The sequence below is a fragment of the Perca flavescens genome, chromosome 22 (assembly GCF_004354835.1).
Source record: "Perca flavescens isolate YP-PL-M2 chromosome 22, PFLA_1.0, whole genome shotgun sequence".
Lineage (NCBI taxonomy): Eukaryota > Metazoa > Chordata > Actinopteri > Perciformes > Percidae > Perca > Perca flavescens.
In genome coordinates this window covers 9,084,091-9,102,483 of record NC_041352.1, presented here as the reverse complement: position 1 = coordinate 9,102,483, position 18,393 = coordinate 9,084,091, and the positions used below count along the sequence as shown (strand labels likewise).

Below are 18,393 nucleotides of genomic sequence, written 5' to 3'. Positions count from 1 at the left end.
TTAATACTTTGACTTGTTTGAATTGTCTGCTCTTGATTTTTTTTGCATTTTAAATCACTTTGAGCTGCATTTTGTGTATAAAAGTGTTATACAAATAAAGTTGATCATTATTATTCTTGTTATATTAAAATTGATATATCATTTGTTTTTATAATAAATCACATGTGAAAATGTTCTTGCATATTTGCATGAAAAATTACTCAATTAATCAACTTCTAGATTAATCGCCTAATTATTTTACATCTACTATCAATACAGATCCTGGGGTAGCTACATCATGCATAAACTGTATACAAGGGTACACTGATATTAGTAGACTTGCTATGTTATTCTTTCGTATGCATTCCATACTTTCCAATTGAAGATAACCGACACATCACAAACCTTGGCATATTCGTTTTCATACATACCAGAATCAATGTCCTGCAGAAAATGAGAAAAGATGCGTGAAGCACATTTGGGCCAGTTAATACTCATCTCCAGATATAGACGATCTTTGTCTCACGTCTTGACGTGTCACCAGGGGCAGGCAGTGAGGGAAGTTTCCGATCTTGAAATGTCTTTAGTTTGAAACAGGCAACATGTATTACATTTAGTATTATTTTGTGGTTAGAAGTCATGTCCCTGCTGCAGTGTGTCGGCGGGTCAACATGCAGTGGAAAAGACACATCACTGGTGTCGCTTTTAGCATCGTTTTCGTTGTATCATATTTCACGAATAAGGTGAGTGTGAGATAGTGGTTTTTGCGTTAACTTCAAGTAAAAACTAGCAACATAATTTCTCAGCAGAGTTCAAAAAGAATAGTACCAACGTTATATGGCTTTTATCCAGCGTTTTAATTTGTAACCGGCACAGCTAGTTTTTATTTTATTTTGCAGCATACAAAGCGAAGCAATCGACAAGGTTCCAACTAAGTTCTTGCACATTGACCCGTGTACACAACGTGACTTATTCCTGTGAAAATTACAATATAACCCGTATCATCAGCTATAACCATGGAGTGGACAATATTTAAGACCCTTCTCGAATTGCTGTGACGCATCAGGAATGAACGTGGCCCAAAGCAACTATTAACTAACTACTACTACTAATAAACTAACAACTTCTAAAAAAAATTTGATAGAAAACCGTTGCATGAAATTAAAAAGTTGTAAAAAGAAAATTAAATGTTGGATGTACAATATGCCGAACGGAAGAGTGAATCCCGCCAACGATAATATATTCAGAGTTGCGTTAACAGACCTTCAGATACTCATGGACACACTGAATTGGCAACATTTTAAAAGGGGTTTGGTGCCAGTGGTGGAGCATCTCCTAGTGTCAGAATGATAAGTTGGTAACAACACTGCTTTGCTTATGATAAGCCCATGACATGAATTATATCGTGATTTTTATTTTGTTTTTTCCCAGTTTGTCCTGTCAGTGTTAAAATTCACCTATCCAACCTTATTTCAAGGGTGAGTAAAGTTAAATACTTAATGTTGAACCTCTTCATGTTATATCCTTTCATTGTCATTACAAGATGTGTGTGCACTAGGCACTTAAAACAAATGTGAATTCAATACTTAGAATAATGACCTTAAAATGTTTTTTGTAGAGAAATGCATTTGCAGTTTATAAATCTAAATGTTGTGGCTGGGTATCGCCAATGATTTCCCGAGATCGAACATCAGATCACTCACACAAATATCAATTTTAATTGGATAATCGATTATTTTAACCCCGCCCTACTAAATGTGTAATTAAAAAAAAAATGCTCAAAGAAGTTAAATCTGCATCTCGATTTAGATGACCTCTTGTGTGAGCCTTGTGAATGAATGATGAAAAATAAACTTCACACCCGAAAAACTGTTGTGTTGGTTCACTAACAAAAAAAATGCACATTTCCAGATGGCAAACATTTATCGGGGCTGTACTGCTTCTACTCTCTGGGAAGTTTGGATGGGTGGAAATGAGCCGCATCAACAGGTACCTTTTTAAAAAAAAAAAAAAATTAGTAGGATTTATACTTGAGTGTTTTCAGTGGCTGCCGATAAGCACATGTATTATTAAGAACTTGATATGTTGCAATTTTGTGTTACAGATCAGCAGCTCTTTCCTGGCTTCCAGGCTCCCTCCTGTTTGTGGGAAAAATATATGCGGGTTCCAGGGCTTTATCACGCATAGTATGTCACATTAACCTGCCACCCTTAGATGTAGTGTCTCTAGTAGATTGTTGCCTGGCTTGGCATATACCGTAGGTGGGATACAACTGAAATCCTTTTCTTTTTCTCTGTCCAGGACATTCCTATTTTCTTCACTCTTCAGAATTCCTCCCATGTTGTTAGTTACATAATCTTGAAGGTTTTCCATAGAGAGGTAAGTGCCTGCACTGCCTGCTGTGTGTGTGGTGAAAAAAAAAAAAAAATATATACACACACACACACACACACAATGATGTGCCGTACACTCCCTTTTAACCCCCTTTTCTTATTGGTGGGAAGCAAAACTGCTTTATGACCTTGGCCACTAACTTTATATTGTACAAGCTTTAACCATATCTCACTCTGTAAAATGTGCTTTTATCGACAGAAGACACAATGGCTGAAATTAATCAGGTTTGTGCTTTTCCCAGTAAGTTGTATCAAGATGGAATGCATTTTTGCCATTTTTTCATAACTACACAAAGGTAGCAGAAGATGGAATAACAAGGAAATACACTAAGTTTTATTTCTCCTGTGATCAATTTATTTGTCATGTGAAATAAAAAAAAAATATATATAAAATACAATTCCAGTGAAATGTAATCCTGTCAGTTCCTACAATTTATGCAATTAAAAATGGTAATATGTGTATGATTGGGGTGGGGCATAATTGTTTATTAATAATGGTAGTGATATTAATTAAGGTAATAAACCTGTAAAGCACCTTTCTGGTTCTGGATCAGCAATAGCAATAAATAAAAGCAACAAATATTCCATTTTACATGACTGCATCTTTAAATGTGCTTTTTCTTCTTGTAGCATATGCTTAATGCTGCTCTCAGCCATCAACCTCCCCCTCCATGATCTTCAGGTAATAATTCATTATATAATCAAATGGTGGATGTATTATTCTTATTATTACTTGGGAGAAGGAATACAAGTGTTTTGGAATCATTTACAAGTTTGCTTCTTTTCTTTTGTGCAGTTTGACTACAGTGGTTACCTCTGGGCTGTTGGTCATCTGCTCTGTGTTGGTAAGTCTAAGAATATACAGAGATGCTACACTGTTAACTCTAATAGCTCAGGAGTTGCATAAAGAGAAGAACAGCAACCCGAGGCTTGAGGGACTCCACAGATAATTGAAAGAATCAGAAGAGGCTGAGTTGTAAGAATATAATGTCATCTTTCAGGTGCATACAGAGTGTTTCAAGTTCACTACAAATCAAGTAATTTGAGGTAAGTAGAAGCACAACAATGCATAATAATAGAAAATTTAAGTGTTTGTGCTTCTGTTCCTTATCAAAAAGTGCAATTTTTCAGCTTAAAAAAGGTCCCTCCAGGATTTCGCGATCGCAACAATTAACACAAATTCAACCAATCACCATGAATTTGGTGCGACTCGCAATTTTGACACATCACCACAACTTTTCCGCAAATTTGACCAATAACCGGAGTTTCCCGCGACTTCAACCAATTCCAGCAGTCCCACGTGCCAGACTTTGCGTTAGTATGTGACTCTGAGAGCCACTGACCAAGCGGGAGTGAGAACGGCACGTACGTTGCCAAATTATTTTCCTTGTTTCTGATATGAAGACGAGACGTGTGTGACTCAAACATCTCACATTTACCAACAAAACTTACAGCAAAAAACATTTCAGACAGTCCTGCCAACCTGTATACATTTTAACATCAATTTATGCTGTAACGTTTTTTCACTCTAAAAATCGCTGAAAGCTGCTGCCGTTTAAATCCTGTTTGCTCTCTGCAGCAGGCGGGGATGCTGCTCAGTTCCCCCCGCAACTGATGCACGCACGCAAAAAAAGGCCGAAATCCTGGAGGGACTGGTTAAAGGTCCCATATTGTAAAAGGTGAGATTTCCATGTCTTTCTTTATTATAGAGCAGGTGAAGGTGCTATCTCAATGCTGTGAAATTATCTAAAGGCTCAATCCACAGAGAAATGCACACAGCTTGTATGACTTCCATACGATTGTGATGTGACAACTATAGGTAGAAAGTGCCACTACGGTGCCGTTACAGTCATTCCCCGGCTGCAACGAGGTTGCAGACTCTAAAAGTGCAGATGCAGAAAACCCAGAAACACTGACCAATCAGAGCAGACTTGGCTTTTTTGGGAGGGGGGCTTAAAGAGAAAGGCGCTAAAGCGGAGCATTTCAGACAGTATGAGAATGTTTTTTGAACATTAAAGCATGTTAACATGTCATAGTTGAAATCCAAAATACAAGTAGGAACCTGAAAATGAGCATGATATGGGACCTTTAAAACACTCTGCTGATGGAACCAAATCAATAAATACTGTACTGTATCCAAACTTCACATTTAAAAACTGCTCACTGAAGTCTATTTTTGGGATGTTTTAATTGTAGTGACCTTGAACAACAGTGCATCAACTACTTGTTCAGGTAAGAATAAATCATTTGAAATAACTGGATCGGATACAGTACATAAGTCAAGGATGGAAGGTTTATAAAGGGCTTAAATTATCTAAACTCAAATCTTTTGAAAACAATGTTTTCTTATTCAATGGCTTACTCAAAACTGTCATCTCAAATCAATTTGACGAAACAGATGAAAAATGCAGTCTGTTCATGTTTATTGCCTTCCCTGGAGCTCTAGAAGGAGCATGTTGAGTCAAAGTTAGCATGAAAATTCAGCAACAGACAGGCTGGAGGAAGAGCCAATCATTTAAAGGGTAACTACAGTTTTTTATTTCAACCTGGACCCTATTTTCCTATGTTTTTGTGTGTAAGTGACTGATGGGAACAACATCTTTGAAATTGGTCCAGTATTAAGCGTGTAACCGGTAGCCACAGACCGGGTTGCAAATCTTCAGCATCAGTTTGGTCTACTGAAAGTGCTGGTTTTGCCGCTAAAATTTAGATTAGAAGTGTCTGACAACATTATGGAAAGGATCCCTACAGAGATAGGCCTTTTTAAAACCTCTTTACTTCGCTAGCGCTAAACCCACCAGACAATTAAAAAAAAATACTTTTAGCGTGTATAGAGCCAACATATTTTCACATGTAAAATCAGTAAACCGTGTTTATTTCAACCAAAACTAGAGTTGGGATGGTTGGAAAAGTGGAAAGACGACCCAAAACAGCTTCTCAGTTTTATTTTGTTTCTGACTTGAATCAAGTGTATTTTACGAAGCTAAAATTACTGTTTATTTACATGGAGTCTGGGGGCTTTAGCAAACGCAATTTTGCAGATGTTTTTATGTTTAAAAAAAAAAAAGGAGCTTACTCTAACAGAAAGGTCAACTTCCTTAGAAATCCTTTCCATAATGTTATCAGACACTTAAAATATTAATTTGAACCTGTCAATGGCAAAACAAGCACTTTTGGGAACGTAAATACAAGCTGCACGATTGCCCTTTTAACTTACATTGTAGTTTGTTTCACCGTTGCCAACGTTAGCCATCTTGCTTAATACTGGACCAGTGTCAAAGATTGATGTTCCCCTCAGTCACTTGGACACAAAATCATACACAATAAAAATGGTAGTTACCCTTTAAGTTAGAAGTGGACTTAAATGGCCTTTACAAGTTGATATGCCAGAATTTCCAACTACATACAGTGGAGAGAACAAGTATTTGATACACTGCAGATTTTGCAGGTTTTCCCACTTACAAAGCATGTAGAAGTCTGTAAAAAATCCAGAAAATCACATTGTATGATTTTTAAATAATTAATTTGCATTTTATTGCATGACATAAGTATTTGATGATCACCTACCAACCAGTAAGAATTCCGTCTCTCACAGACCTGTTAGTTTTTCTTTAAGAATCCCTCCTGTTCTCCACTCATTACCTGTATTAACTGCACCTGTTTGAACTTGTTACCTGTATAAAAGACACCTGTCGACACACTCAATCAAACCGACTCCAACCTCTCCACAATGGCCAAGACCAGAGAGCTGTGTAAGGACATCAGGGATAAAATTGTAGACCTGCACAAGGCTGGGATGGGCTACAGGACAACAGGCAAGCAGCTTGGTGAGAAGGCAACAACTGTTGGCGCAATTAATAGAAAATGGAAGAAGTTCAAGATGACGGTCAATCTCCCTCGGTCTGGGGCACCATGCAAGATCTCACCTCGTGGGGCATCAATGATCATGAGGAAGGTGAGGGATCAGCCCAGAACTACACGGCAGGACCTGGTCAATGACCTGAAGAGAGCTGGGACCACAGCCGTCCTGGATTAAAATCCTGCAGCGCACGCAAGGTCCCCCCGCTCAAGCCAGCGCATGTCCAGGCCCGTCTGAAGTTTGCCAATGACCATCTGGATGATCCAGAGGAGGAATGGGAGAAGGTCATGTGGTCTGATGAGACAAAAATAGAGCTTTTTGGTCTAAACTCCACTCGCTGTGTTTGAAGGAGGAAGAAGGATGAGTACAACCCCAAGAACACCATCCCAACCATGTAGCATTGAGGTGGAAATCATTCTTTGGGGATGCTTTTCTGCAAAGGAGACAGGACGACAGCACCGTATTGAGGGGAGGATGGATGGGGCCATGTATCGCGAGATCTTGGCCAACAACCTCCTTCCCTCAGTGAGAGCACTGAAGAGGAGTCGCTGGGTCTTCCAGCATGACAACGACCCGAAACACACAGCCAGGGCAACTAAGGAGTGGCTCCGCAAGAAGCATCTCAAGGTCCTGGAGTGGCCTAGCTAGTCTCCAGACTTGAACCCAATAGAAAATCTTTGGAGGGAGCTGAAAGTCCGTATTGCCCAGCGACAGCCCCCAAACCTGAAGGATCTGGAGAAGGTCTGTATGGAGGAGTGGGCCAAAATCCCTGCTGCAGTGTGTGCAAACCTGGTTAAGAACTACAGGAAACGTATGATCTCTGTAATTGCAAACAAAGGTTTCTGTACCAAATATTAAGATCTGCTTTTCTGATGTATCAAATACTTACAGTATGTCATGCAATAAAATGCAAATTACTTAAAAAAACTAAAAATAAATAATCATACAATGTGATTTTCTGGAATTTTGTTTTAGATTCCGTCACTCACAGTTGAAAAGTACTTATGATAAAAAAACAGACTTCTACATGCTTTGTAAGTGGGAAAATCGGCAGTGTATCAAATACTTCTTCTCCCCGCTGTATATACGTATTAACTTACAAAATTGTAAGTAAACTTAAATACGTATCTTTCAATAAAGGGATTGTATAAGGTGAAGTTATTTGCATGTGCATCCAGAAAGGTTGTAGTGATACATCAGGACTCTGTTTTTGTTACATTAAGCAGTCCCTCCAGGATTTCAACCAATCGCTGTGAATTTGGTGCGACTCGCAAATTTGACCAATAACCTGAAGTTTCCCGCGACTTCAACCAATCCCAGCAGTCCCACGTGCACTCAGAGCCACTGACCAAGCAGGAGTGAGAACAGGTTGATCATCAAAGACCGGAGATGAGATGTACACGATAACCTAAATTGAGGACAGCTAATGCTTGTTTTTGTAAGTGCAATGATAAGTTAAAGTCCAATAAGTAACTTTACTTTATCAAACCGTATGAATGTGTCCCCCAGGCCAGGATAGGAATTTTACTAACAATGTAAAGATCAACAAGCCACTGACACACATGTTCAAATTTGATTCATTCAATAAATTATTTCTCCCGCAACTTCATCGCAACTTTTATCGAAATTTTTTTACAAAAGGCATTTTGGGCCGCAAAAATCAACACAAAAAAAGCTTCGAAATCCTGGAGGGGCTGCTTAAGAGCTATCATAAGAGTGCTGCATCAGGTATTCTCAGTGACTAATTTCACCTTTCCCTGCCTTTTATATAACAGTGTACTGCTGCTGGCCATTGCCGCTCACCCAACAGGTAGGAATGACCCTGAGCAGAAGTGGCATATTTCTGATGCTGGTGAACCCTAAGATGAAAGTTGCACAACCCAATGTAGATTTTGTTCCTAGAATTGTTGAGTTATTAGTGCATTACATTACACAGAGCACAGCCTGCTGTAAATGCCATCCCTTAAAGAATACAATGTCTACATTTGTACCTTCGCAAACAGATCTTTGTCCCTCTACAGGCGACCTCACAGGTGCCATGGAGTTCCCCTCCCTTCAGTCCCACACATTTCACTGTGGTTGCTGTGCCAGGTGAGACCTTTCGCTCCATGGACACTAGTTTTTTCTGTAACGTCTCAAAAAAAAAAAATGTAATAGATCTTACATAAATAGTTACGTAGTTGTAACTTGTAAGCATGTTCTATTTTGACACCGTATAATAGACCATGCCATGTCAAAAAAAACATGCTTTAGGTGGCATTTGTCATTTGACACAGAACCCAGTCAGTGTAAGCTTGTGCTCTTCTCAACATGAAAAGTCAACCATTTATAATATGTAGAGGTCTACAGATCCATGGTTATAAGTACGTAGACCTGTGTTATAAAGTCCTGTTAATGTTTTAGTAGCAACAAGTCTACAGAGTAATTTAAACAGTTTATTTGCGTTAAGAAATTCCACAAGCATGGAAGCAGTGTCACTTTTCAAATGACAGTTATTTCTAATTAGGGAACAAATTTGTTTTTGTATTTTATTGTATGTTTTCAGCATGATACCTCACCTTGGTCTCATTTCACAGTGCACTGCTGGGTTTTTTGTTGCTGCTGGCCACAGTCAAACTAAAAAGTGGATTGTCCCTCGAGCACTTTGGGGTCTGGATTTTTTTGTCTAAGGTGATTAGAATATATATATTAACTTTTTTTCCCAGTTGCGGTGCAATAGTATTTTATGGTTGAAGTAGTACAGAAACCTTACAGAAATTCATTTCCAACACAGCATAATAATTCCCACAATCAAAAGTAAAATTCTAATTAGTGAAATTGGTTTGAACTAACTGCCTAACAAGAAGTACAGATTATTTTGCAACTCTTTCCTTCCAGATTACTGCCATGTTCCTCTCTCCGTTTATTTTCTACATGGACATTAATACTCCATCTCTTATTTGGTAAGCACATCCCATGCCTATTTAAGTTACTGAAATGTATGGATGGGTTATTATCAAACTAATAATGATCTCTACGATTCATTTGGTTACAGTGTTGTCATTAGTCATGTTGGAGAGGCCCTGCTGGTGTATTCTCACAGAGACTCTCAGTTGTGATGAGGAAATTGCAGCTCTCCAGATTGACCCACAACTAGCAGTCCTAAAAGAGATTTTTTTTTCTAGAAAAATGTATTTTATTTTTGGCACTTTATTTTTGTAATTTCTCATCTATGCGCGGACAATCTGCTGACCAAATAAAATGATCTTTGTGTACATATTGTGCTTGCTGTTTGATCTTAGGTCTTAGATTTCTTGTTGATGAAATAACTTGGGTCACTTACATCACTCCATAAACAGTCATTTTTATTTACCCAAACATAGTCCGATAATTACTCACTATCTAGAAAAGTCTTAACAAAACACAGACCAGTCAAACAGTCTATACATACAATCAGCACACTGACATTATACACTTAAAACTGAATAAAAGATGACAAAAGGTCAACATTCCTAATAAGGTCACAGTATAATACAAATAATCATTGTGTGACAGGCCTGCTCTTTATATACTGTAATTCTTTTCTGTGAATGGACCAATTCAAGTTATTTTTTAGCTCTCCTGCTGGCTTTGCTTCGGCGAGAATAAAGCATTGAATGGTTGTCTTCTCCGAGTACGTGCCTGGGGATTTTTCTCTTCCTTGATATAACCTACAAGGGGAGGATGTCTCAGTATCTGTATGTATTTTTCATGCATTTTACATTATTACAAGATGCTGTAACAATTAAGACATTGTAACAATGACGTTTATCAGTTCAAATGGTCTGCTAATGCTTTATCAGCAACTGTTAAATGGAGGGTGTTAACTACAAAGCAAAAATCTTTGAATTACCTCTTTCAATGCATGTTTGAGTTGATGGGAATCCTACTTCCCAGAAGTTTTCAGGAGTACAGGGAGGAATATACAAAAAGCGGTGCCTCGAGCAGGCAGACAGCTTTTTCTGCTTTTCCTCCTCTGGTAGATGGGCGTAATACTGTTGGAAATACACATCCTTAACATAGGATCGGTGTTAAAACGTGTCAGTATAGGATCAAAATACTTACCACGTCACATTCCTTGCAGGTAGTGCCCTTCAGTTTTCTTCTCTCGTCTTTCTTGCGAACCACAGTCACGTGTGCAAATGTCGGACGTCTAATCCAAAGAGATTGTGGGAAATTGACTGTCTGTGAGACTGGAATCAATCTTTGTATTTATCGGTCTGCACTTTTTTTTGTTGTTGCATGAAATACCCCAAAAGACATGTGATCACCCTCAAAAAATATCAACCATAACCTACTGACTGTATGAGTGATGGAGTGTTTCTTACTGTGCTTTGCGCCTCTTCATTTGGCTCATAGTGTTTTCATGAGGATCTTGTTGATCTAGAAGATTAAAACAAAGAGTTATTTTACTAACATCCACTGTCACAGAAACACTGGTCAAATTACATGATGACAAACACAGTTCCTCTACATCTTAAAGTGCCCATATTATGCTCATTTTCAGGTTCATAACTGTATTTTAAGGTTGTACCAGAATAGGTTTACATGGTTTAATTTTCAAAAAACACCATATTTTTGTTGTACTGCACAGCTCTCTCTCACTGCTGCAGATCCTCTTTTCACCTGGTTTCTGTTTTAGCAACAGAGTGAGACCTCTTTTCATCTTCTTCTGTACTATCTTTGATTGCACTCACACATGCTCAGTAGCTCAGATGTAGAGCATGTCAGCTAGCTAACTCTAGAGACAGTAAAAGAAAGGCTGTTTCTCCAACTTTGGTCAGTTACAAGGCAGGATTAGCTGGGAGACTTCTAAATGAGGGCGCACATGTAAGTAGTTCTTTTGTAGATTATGGTGAACTTGTGTGTGTTGTAGCATTCCTTTCTATTGAGAACGACGTAGCATGCTAGCTTTAGCATGCTAACGCTACGAGCTAACGGTTGTGGTTAGCCAGCTCATTTCGGATTGTGACGTCACAGTCTGAGCCGATTTTGAACAGCTCACTAGGAGACTGAAGGCAGGACACATTCAGAAACCGTATCTCACTCAGAACACCATGGATGGATTTTTTTCAAAGTTTGTATGTGTGTGGAAGCACCAGAGACACAAAAGAACAACCCAAATCCCAGAAAAAGTGATTTTTTCATAATATGGGCACTTTAAAGCCTACCATCGCCCTCTTCTTCTTCATCTTCATCCTCCTCCTCATCATCACAAGGCTGGCTCTGGCCCAAGTGTGAATTGTAAGACCTGTACTCCCCGTTAGCTGTTGTGTCAAACATCATATCCAAACTGTCAGTTGTCTTCTCGCCTAGTCCTAGAAAAGCAGAAAGATAAGTTATATTTTCATTATGCAATTGCTGCAGATAAGACCGATCAGTAGGGCTGCCACCTCTTAGTTGATTAGTCGACTAATCAGTCGTTTTGGTCTTAGTCGACTAAGATTTCTTTAGTCGATTAGTCATTTTTTATGCTTATTCATGCTTAATTACTTATTTCCGAGAAACTTCTGAGCACATTTATGGTAAACACAAGATTTAAAGTGGTGCTTTTGCAGGATTAATTGTGGAGAAACTCAGTTTTACAGATGGTTAATTAACTACATTTATATTGTGCTTTTCTAGTCTTAACCAGCTCTCAAAGCGCACAGCTCTGTCAATTAAATCAACTAATCGATTAGTTAAAGTGTTAGTCGACTAAAAATTTCTTTAGTCGAGGACAGCCCTACCAATCAGCATGTGTATAACCTCAGTGCCAATCAAAACATTTCAGTAAGCAATTTATTCTTAAAATTTGTGGTTTATATTCACCAGACACACTCTCCCTTCTGTCCCGGACATTTTCTCCCCGACACTGGAGTAAGCTGTGACTGACCCAAGTGCGGTCGGTATCTACCGATTCTCCATGACATTCATCTTCGTCCTCCTCCTTTTTCTAAAATATGAACAGAGGTACAGATCATTAGCCTGGTGAGACACAATCTATCCAATTGAACCAGATAAACATAGATGCATAGATTTCCGATTAAACGTTTTTCCTAACTTTGTGTTTCATGTTCATAAGTAGAGCTGGGCGATATGGAAAAGATCTAATATCACGATATTGTTGACCAAATACCTCGATATCGATATTGCGGCGATATTGTAGGGTTGACAATTGGTGCTTACAAAAAAATATTTACTCAATGAGATTTTTGATAAATAATCATTAATGTGTATATAATAACTAAGTGGGTTAAGGCAAATAGAAAAGCTAGATCCATCCGGTAAATTCAAACAATTACATCACTCTACTGTAATTCAGCCATTAAAACCAGGAAAAGACAACACTTATGTCATATCACAATATTCAAAATCTAAGACGATATCCAGTCTCATATAACGATATCGATATAATAGATATATTGCCCAGCTCTATTCATAAGTAGTCAAAAAACATCACGACGTTATCGATCACAGAAAATCGTAGCAATCTGAAAACCATGGTCACAGGTAGACGCTCTCTTTAACTGGCATGCTAAATCACACTACAAGTTAAAAAAAAATTATCAAGTTGAATGAACACTTCTGACATAAAGCAATAAAAGGGCTTTTCTAAATGTATAATGCATTTCAGTTCAGCACAATATAGCTTGACTGCTACAACAAGACACAGGGGCCGTACCTCTTCTCCTCGCCACTCACTGTCATACATGGACAGGGCGAGCGCAGGGTCAATGCTCCACATGGGCTCCACTTTGTGCTTCCTTTCAGCTGGGACAGTCAGATTCAATTCAACTTATTATACAGAAATACTTGAAATTGTACAACATTCAGCCTACAATCAGAAAAAAAGAAAATGATGTGCATTGCAAAGGCCCGTCAGACACAAACACACTCTGCCAGCAAAAGTACAGAAAACTCACCATTTTCCCCTTTATGCTGTTCATGCGAGGCATTCAGATCCTGCCGCGGGTTTCCTTTCTTCCCAAAACCGGCCTTGTTTGCTTCCCCTTTAACATTTGGCTTCTTAAAAGCGGGACTTACACAGGACACATCTGGCTTTTGGTTGGAAGTCCCATTTTGTCCTGACCGAGCCTGTTAAATGTTAAAAGAATCAGACAACATTTTAAAACCATATGGAGGAATTATTATATCCTACTTATATATATATATTATATAAGTGTCTTAAAGAATGGCGTGTCAAAGTATGGTAATTTAGAAGCCAGGACACTAGATTTGGTCTAACAACAGTGCTGAAAATCATCATGCATACAAATTGGACACCTCGCTAACCTTGCTGTCCATCAGCTCCTTGTTGAAGCTTTGATTGCTTAAAGGTGTGGACGTTCGGTTCATCAGTTCAGATTGTATGCGTCTGCCTTCCTTCTGTTTGTCCACTCCTTCCTGGATTCCTTGTCTGTCCTCCTCCTGCACCGGCTCACTTTCCTCCTTCTTCCGTTTTGCTTTGTTAATGGAGCCGTCCTCCGCAAACCTGACACCTGGGAGAAGTGATGGGGACCTTTCTGTGGTCGAGTCTGGGCTGGGGAGCAGCGTGGATGAAGGGGAGGAGCGGTAAGGTCTTAAGGCAGGGAAAAACATGGTTGTGTTATGGAAATGTTTTTTGTTTTGTTTTTTGCTTGATTGCATGACTTAAGAACAAAAGTCAGTCAATAAATAATGAGGAAACAGCTAAATGGGTTGCTTTCACGGGGGTTGAGGGGTGCGTTGCTGTCTGCCACAGTGTTTTTTTGACAAGCCAAAGTTGCCAAAGTCTTAGTTTACAACACATGACACCGTCACGACAGCAAAAGAATAGGTCCCAACTGGTGCAATCCTTACTTTAAACGAACGCCATACTTCCAGGAAGATTTGGAGCCGCTTTGCTGGCCTGCAGTGGTCACTGTTTTCTGAGAAAAGATAAGTTAAGAAATTACAAAATTACAGACACAATCCAAAGAGCTAAATTAGTTTGAATGCCTCTGCTAAGATATAATTATTCAGTTCCCTTGGGGAATTTTCTGCAAAATCTCTTTCATACAGACTTTACACCAGTATGAAGCCTACCTACCATGCGAGGCTTGTCAATAAGTTCAAGGCCACAGGTTTCTGCTATCGCTTCTTCCAGATTTAGTTTCACATCTGAGACGAGACAATAACACCTTTACACATCTCACAATAATGATCTTTCCACAAAAATGTTCAATCGTCTCAAAAATTATGTACAAGATTTATTCGTTCTTTTAACTGCAAAAAGTATGTCTACCATCCCTGCCAATCTATGATGCTTCATATCACATGGATTACTACGTAAGCGGCCGTTTCAATTGTACTTTTGAGTTTTCAGTAACCAGTCCTCCGAGGTGAATCGGGGTGATTTACAGCCGCGCCTCTTTCTGCGCAGCCCCACCGTGTGAATTAGGCTGATATGATGGGTGTGTTTGTGTAGATAAATATGGCCCAGTGCTCATCTACAACTCCAAGTTACAGACAGTGTCTAATGGAAGGAAATAAATAAGGTTTCTCTGAGAAAACAGAAGTAGTCTTCCTGTTTTTTATGTTTAATATTAAATATATAAAATATTGATGAGTACAGTAGATGAAGTAATACTTGAGATTTGGGATGTGTCCAATTCACATGTGTTGGGTACAAGCACTTGTGCTCGGTCAGAATTCTTTGTAGCATCAACAGGCTCCTTGTCCAGAACTTTAAAAAAAGAACAACAACAACAAAAAACACGTTATAAGACTACACATACAGGTGCTTCAGAAAACCAAAATAGCCATTCAATCATTCAGTCTAATGGCGTTTTTCCATTACATGGTACCTGCTCAACTCGCCTCGCCTTTTTTGGTTTTCCATTACGAAAAAAAAAAAAAGTCCCTGCTAACCGGTACTTTTTAGTATCGCCTCTGTCAAGGTTCCAAGTGAGCTGAGGCGATACCAAAAGGTGACGTGAAAACCTGTAGACTACTGATTGGTTGGAGAGAATAGTCACTAATCACTGCGTCATCATTGCTGGCGACAGACGTTGGTGTCCTGAACAAATCCGCCATTTTTAAATAGTTTAGCCAGCAGTGTTTTTTTTTTTAATTTATTTTTCTTGCCGAGACTAAAAAACAACACACCTTCGACGTTCTGTGTGTGTCGTGTTAGGTCACTGCAGTTTCCTGCGGCATCGCTATGACGACCAGCCACTGTACTAAATCTGCCATGGAAAATGGAGGACGGGGCACCACGGCCGAGCCGAGCCGAGTAGAGCTGGTACTAGCAGTGGGTAAGCGCCATAAAAGTTACTTTAGAGCCGACAAACCTCTGAAGAGTGAGTTGTTAAACTGTGGTAGAGGTATCTCTGCATAGCGAATGCGTTTCATTTTGTCAATATTCTTTTGTTTCTTCAGTTTATTTGCCACAGGCAGCGAGCTTGGCAGAATCGGTGAGTCTGGGATGATGCCTTCTTCTTGTTGTTCCGGGGAAGAGGCCTGCTGGGACTCTGAGCTGATAAAAACACCACCTGCCATGTTTAACTGGGAACTGAAACTTTACTGTAAATGCTTATTCCTGTACAGAACACCAGTTAAAAACTCACTAAACTGGAGCTACAAACTTGACTCGCAATCAAAGCAAAAGTGAAACAACTATAAATACTGCGGTCTTGCAGCCAAAACATACAGTACATCGTAGTTATCTTGGGCAGCTTTTACAGAAAAACAGCTGGCAAAATATAGAAAGTTCTGTGTATTTGAACTTTTTTTCCTATGTCAAAGAGAATAGGTTGACAAAACATGACTGTAACACACTAAAGAGCTTACCGAGACATCTTCAATTTCTGTAGTTCAGCATGTAGTTTTTGGTTTTCATCCTCGATTCTGTTTCTTTCATTCTCTGGGAAATAAACATCACATATCTTGTTGTACACTGGTATAGCCAATATACTCCTTTAATACACACTAAAAATACATGCCATGGATTCTCATGAAGGCTTGGTTCATGAGTCTACAGCAATGCTAGCAGATCTGTGGGGCTGTTTAGGCACTGGCATGCTAAGATAACATTTGCTAATTAGCACTTAAAACAAAGTTACAGCTGAGGCTGAAGGGAATGTCAATAGTTTTACAGGTATTTGGTCATAAACAAAAGTTGGCATTTTGACTTGATGATGGCACTAGAGGAAAAGTTAAGGGATCATTATTATGACTCATTGTCTGGGTAACATGAACGTCTCTCCAAAATTCTGTACCAATCCATCGAGCATACAGTAGGTTAAGCTATTTCTCAGGATAAGTGAAAAATGTAACATGCTGGTGGCACAACAAGAAAAGTCAGAGGATCATCAAAGTCATTATGATTCATCCTCTCTGCAACCTGAATGTCTACCTAATCATTTCATAGCAATCTATTTAATAGCTGTTGAAATATTTCAGTCTGGACCAAAATGGTAGACCAACCGACAGTGCCAAAACTTGACATGCTACATGTTGAAAATAAAAGGTTAAGGGCCTAATTACCAATTTCCTAAAGGGGCATTCCGTCAGAAATCAATCACTTTCTCACCCATTTAGTTTTGTTTCCTACCTATATAAGAGTGTTAGAATGTGGTTTTATTAACCAGAATGACCAACACCTCAAGAGACAGGAGCCCTCAAAGTCCACCCATATTGCACGCTCACTCCACCTAAAGACATCTCCTGAAGTTTTCATGTTTTGCCCACTATCGTTTGACCAAGAGCAGACTTTTGGGTATATGGCGGGTAGGTCAGTGTAACACATGAATCCTTAATAACCAGAATAATAAGTAAACTCACTCAGTTTGGCGATGAGGCACAAATTCTGATCATGGTTATTTTTTAGGCTCTCCTCTAAGATGGCACATCGATCACACTCTCCTGCACGGAGTCTGGAAACAGGGAAAGAAAGTTGCTGGTCTTTGTTACATATTGTTTTTTAACTAAGTTGTGGAGGAGGTTACCTTTCCTCCAAGAGACTGATGGCATCCTGCAGGGTTTTGTTTTGCTCCTTTAGCTGCTGGGTGCGACTGTAAAACACCTCAAGTCTCTGAGCATCTCTGTAGAAAACAAATATAATGACAGGTAAATAGTGTTGACAAGGCAACATTCAAACATTCGCTAATTATTTTTTTTAAAGTCACGGACAAGCATATCATCGTTGTTTTTAAAAGTTAGTGACACAGTATACTCACAAACAGCGCTCTTTTTTCAACTTGCTCACTTTTGCTTCCAGTTCTAAAAACAGCAACAAAAGCAATGTTGAAGAGTGTGAAACACAAGGCAAAAAACGACAACCAAATAGATTTCATTTTAGTATCCGCCTTCAAAAATTCGCTTTATGTCTACATACAATACATCATGGGCCAGTTACCTTGAAGTGCATTCTGGTGGCACTCTCTGAGCTGCCTCCATAGATCTTCAAAAAGGTCAGCTGGGTTGGGTGTTCTGCTGCTCGGTCCTGGGCTGCTCATCCTCCATTCACTGCTAAAAACACAGCCAGCCCTACTACCCTACAACCTGCCAACACCAACGTTACCTGGAAAGAAAAATACTTCTGTAATTTTGGCCAATATCCTTTATACCCTTTTTCCTTCCTTGTGTTCTCGGTGTCCCCAGTTTTTACTCCTCTTATATCGTTATTGTAAACCATTATATGGAGAACAGTGTAAATTAGTTAACTTTAAGCTAACATTAGCATTAAATGCATGTCTAACGTTAGTCGGAGGCTCGCTACAGTTCACACTCGCTACTGAGATATTGTGTAACTGAAATACAACACACTGTCGTTACCTACGTTTTTATATTTTCTAACGTTAGCTATGCTACTATTAAAGTAAACATATACAGCATATTGTTAACCACTTTGTTTGACCGTAAACACGACATTACAGCCCCTAACGGTCGTTAGATAACGTTAAATTAAATTACATTTACGGCTGAACATGCAAAATGAACAAGCCTTACGCTAATGAGTCCAACAAACACGTAACGTTAGAGGTTTAAAGGAGATTATATTATTAAGCAAACGTACACGTAGCTAGCTAACTCCAAAACAAAATCCAAATTCGCGCGCCGAATTGCATGCTGGGAAGTCTTCTTCTTCTTCTTCGACGCCCTCTCCCGTAGGTTAGTACCTTTTATGTATGTCAATGGTTA

At 39.1% G+C, this 18,393-nt stretch overlaps 2 protein-coding genes across 6 annotated transcripts; one reads left to right on the top strand and one right to left on the bottom strand.

Moving 5' to 3' along the window:
* Positions 1-485: 485 nt before the first annotated feature.
* Positions 486-9,487, top strand: slc35d4 (solute carrier family 35 member D4). Of its 3 annotated transcripts, XM_028569677.1 has the most exons (15): positions 486-722; positions 1,411-1,457; positions 1,891-1,968; positions 2,084-2,165; positions 2,281-2,358; positions 2,572-2,597; positions 3,003-3,054; positions 3,169-3,217; positions 3,374-3,419; positions 4,569-4,604; positions 8,007-8,041; positions 8,253-8,322; positions 8,808-8,901; positions 9,109-9,173; positions 9,266-9,423. In XM_028569677.1, the coding sequence occupies exons 1-15, from the start codon at positions 651-653 to the stop codon at positions 9,327-9,329; spliced, it is 894 nt and encodes a 297-aa protein (XP_028425478.1). In that variant the 5' UTR covers positions 486-650; the 3' UTR covers positions 9,330-9,423. The 3 variants fall into 3 exon arrangements, with proteins under 3 accessions (XP_028425478.1, XP_028425477.1, XP_028425480.1); XM_028569676.1 differs by lacking the exon at positions 8,808-8,901 and having other exon boundaries at positions 9,266-9,487; XM_028569679.1 differs by lacking the exons at positions 4,569-4,604; positions 8,808-8,901 and having other exon boundaries at positions 9,266-9,487.
* A 67-nt stretch (positions 9,488-9,554) lies between these two features.
* rbbp8 (retinoblastoma binding protein 8) lies at positions 9,555-18,347 on the bottom strand. Of its 3 annotated transcripts, none has more exons than XM_028569674.1 (19): positions 18,269-18,347; positions 17,609-17,773; positions 17,430-17,472; positions 17,199-17,294; positions 17,035-17,126; positions 16,042-16,114; positions 15,543-15,727; positions 14,840-14,935; positions 14,300-14,370; positions 14,071-14,138; positions 13,525-13,810; positions 13,155-13,326; positions 12,914-13,002; positions 12,061-12,184; positions 11,421-11,567; positions 10,578-10,632; positions 10,315-10,402; positions 10,103-10,244; positions 9,555-9,920 (listed from the first exon to the last, which is right to left on the bottom strand). In XM_028569674.1, exons 2-19 carry the CDS (start codon positions 17,706-17,708, stop codon positions 9,823-9,825), a joined length of 2,025 nt encoding a protein of 674 aa, XP_028425475.1. In that variant the 5' UTR covers positions 17,709-17,773; positions 18,269-18,347; the 3' UTR covers positions 9,555-9,822. The 3 variants fall into 3 exon arrangements, with proteins under 3 accessions (XP_028425475.1, XP_028425474.1, XP_028425476.1); XM_028569673.1 differs by having other exon boundaries at positions 18,202-18,340; XM_028569675.1 differs by having other exon boundaries at positions 13,525-13,771; positions 18,202-18,340.
* Positions 18,348-18,393: the final 46 nt, after the last annotated feature.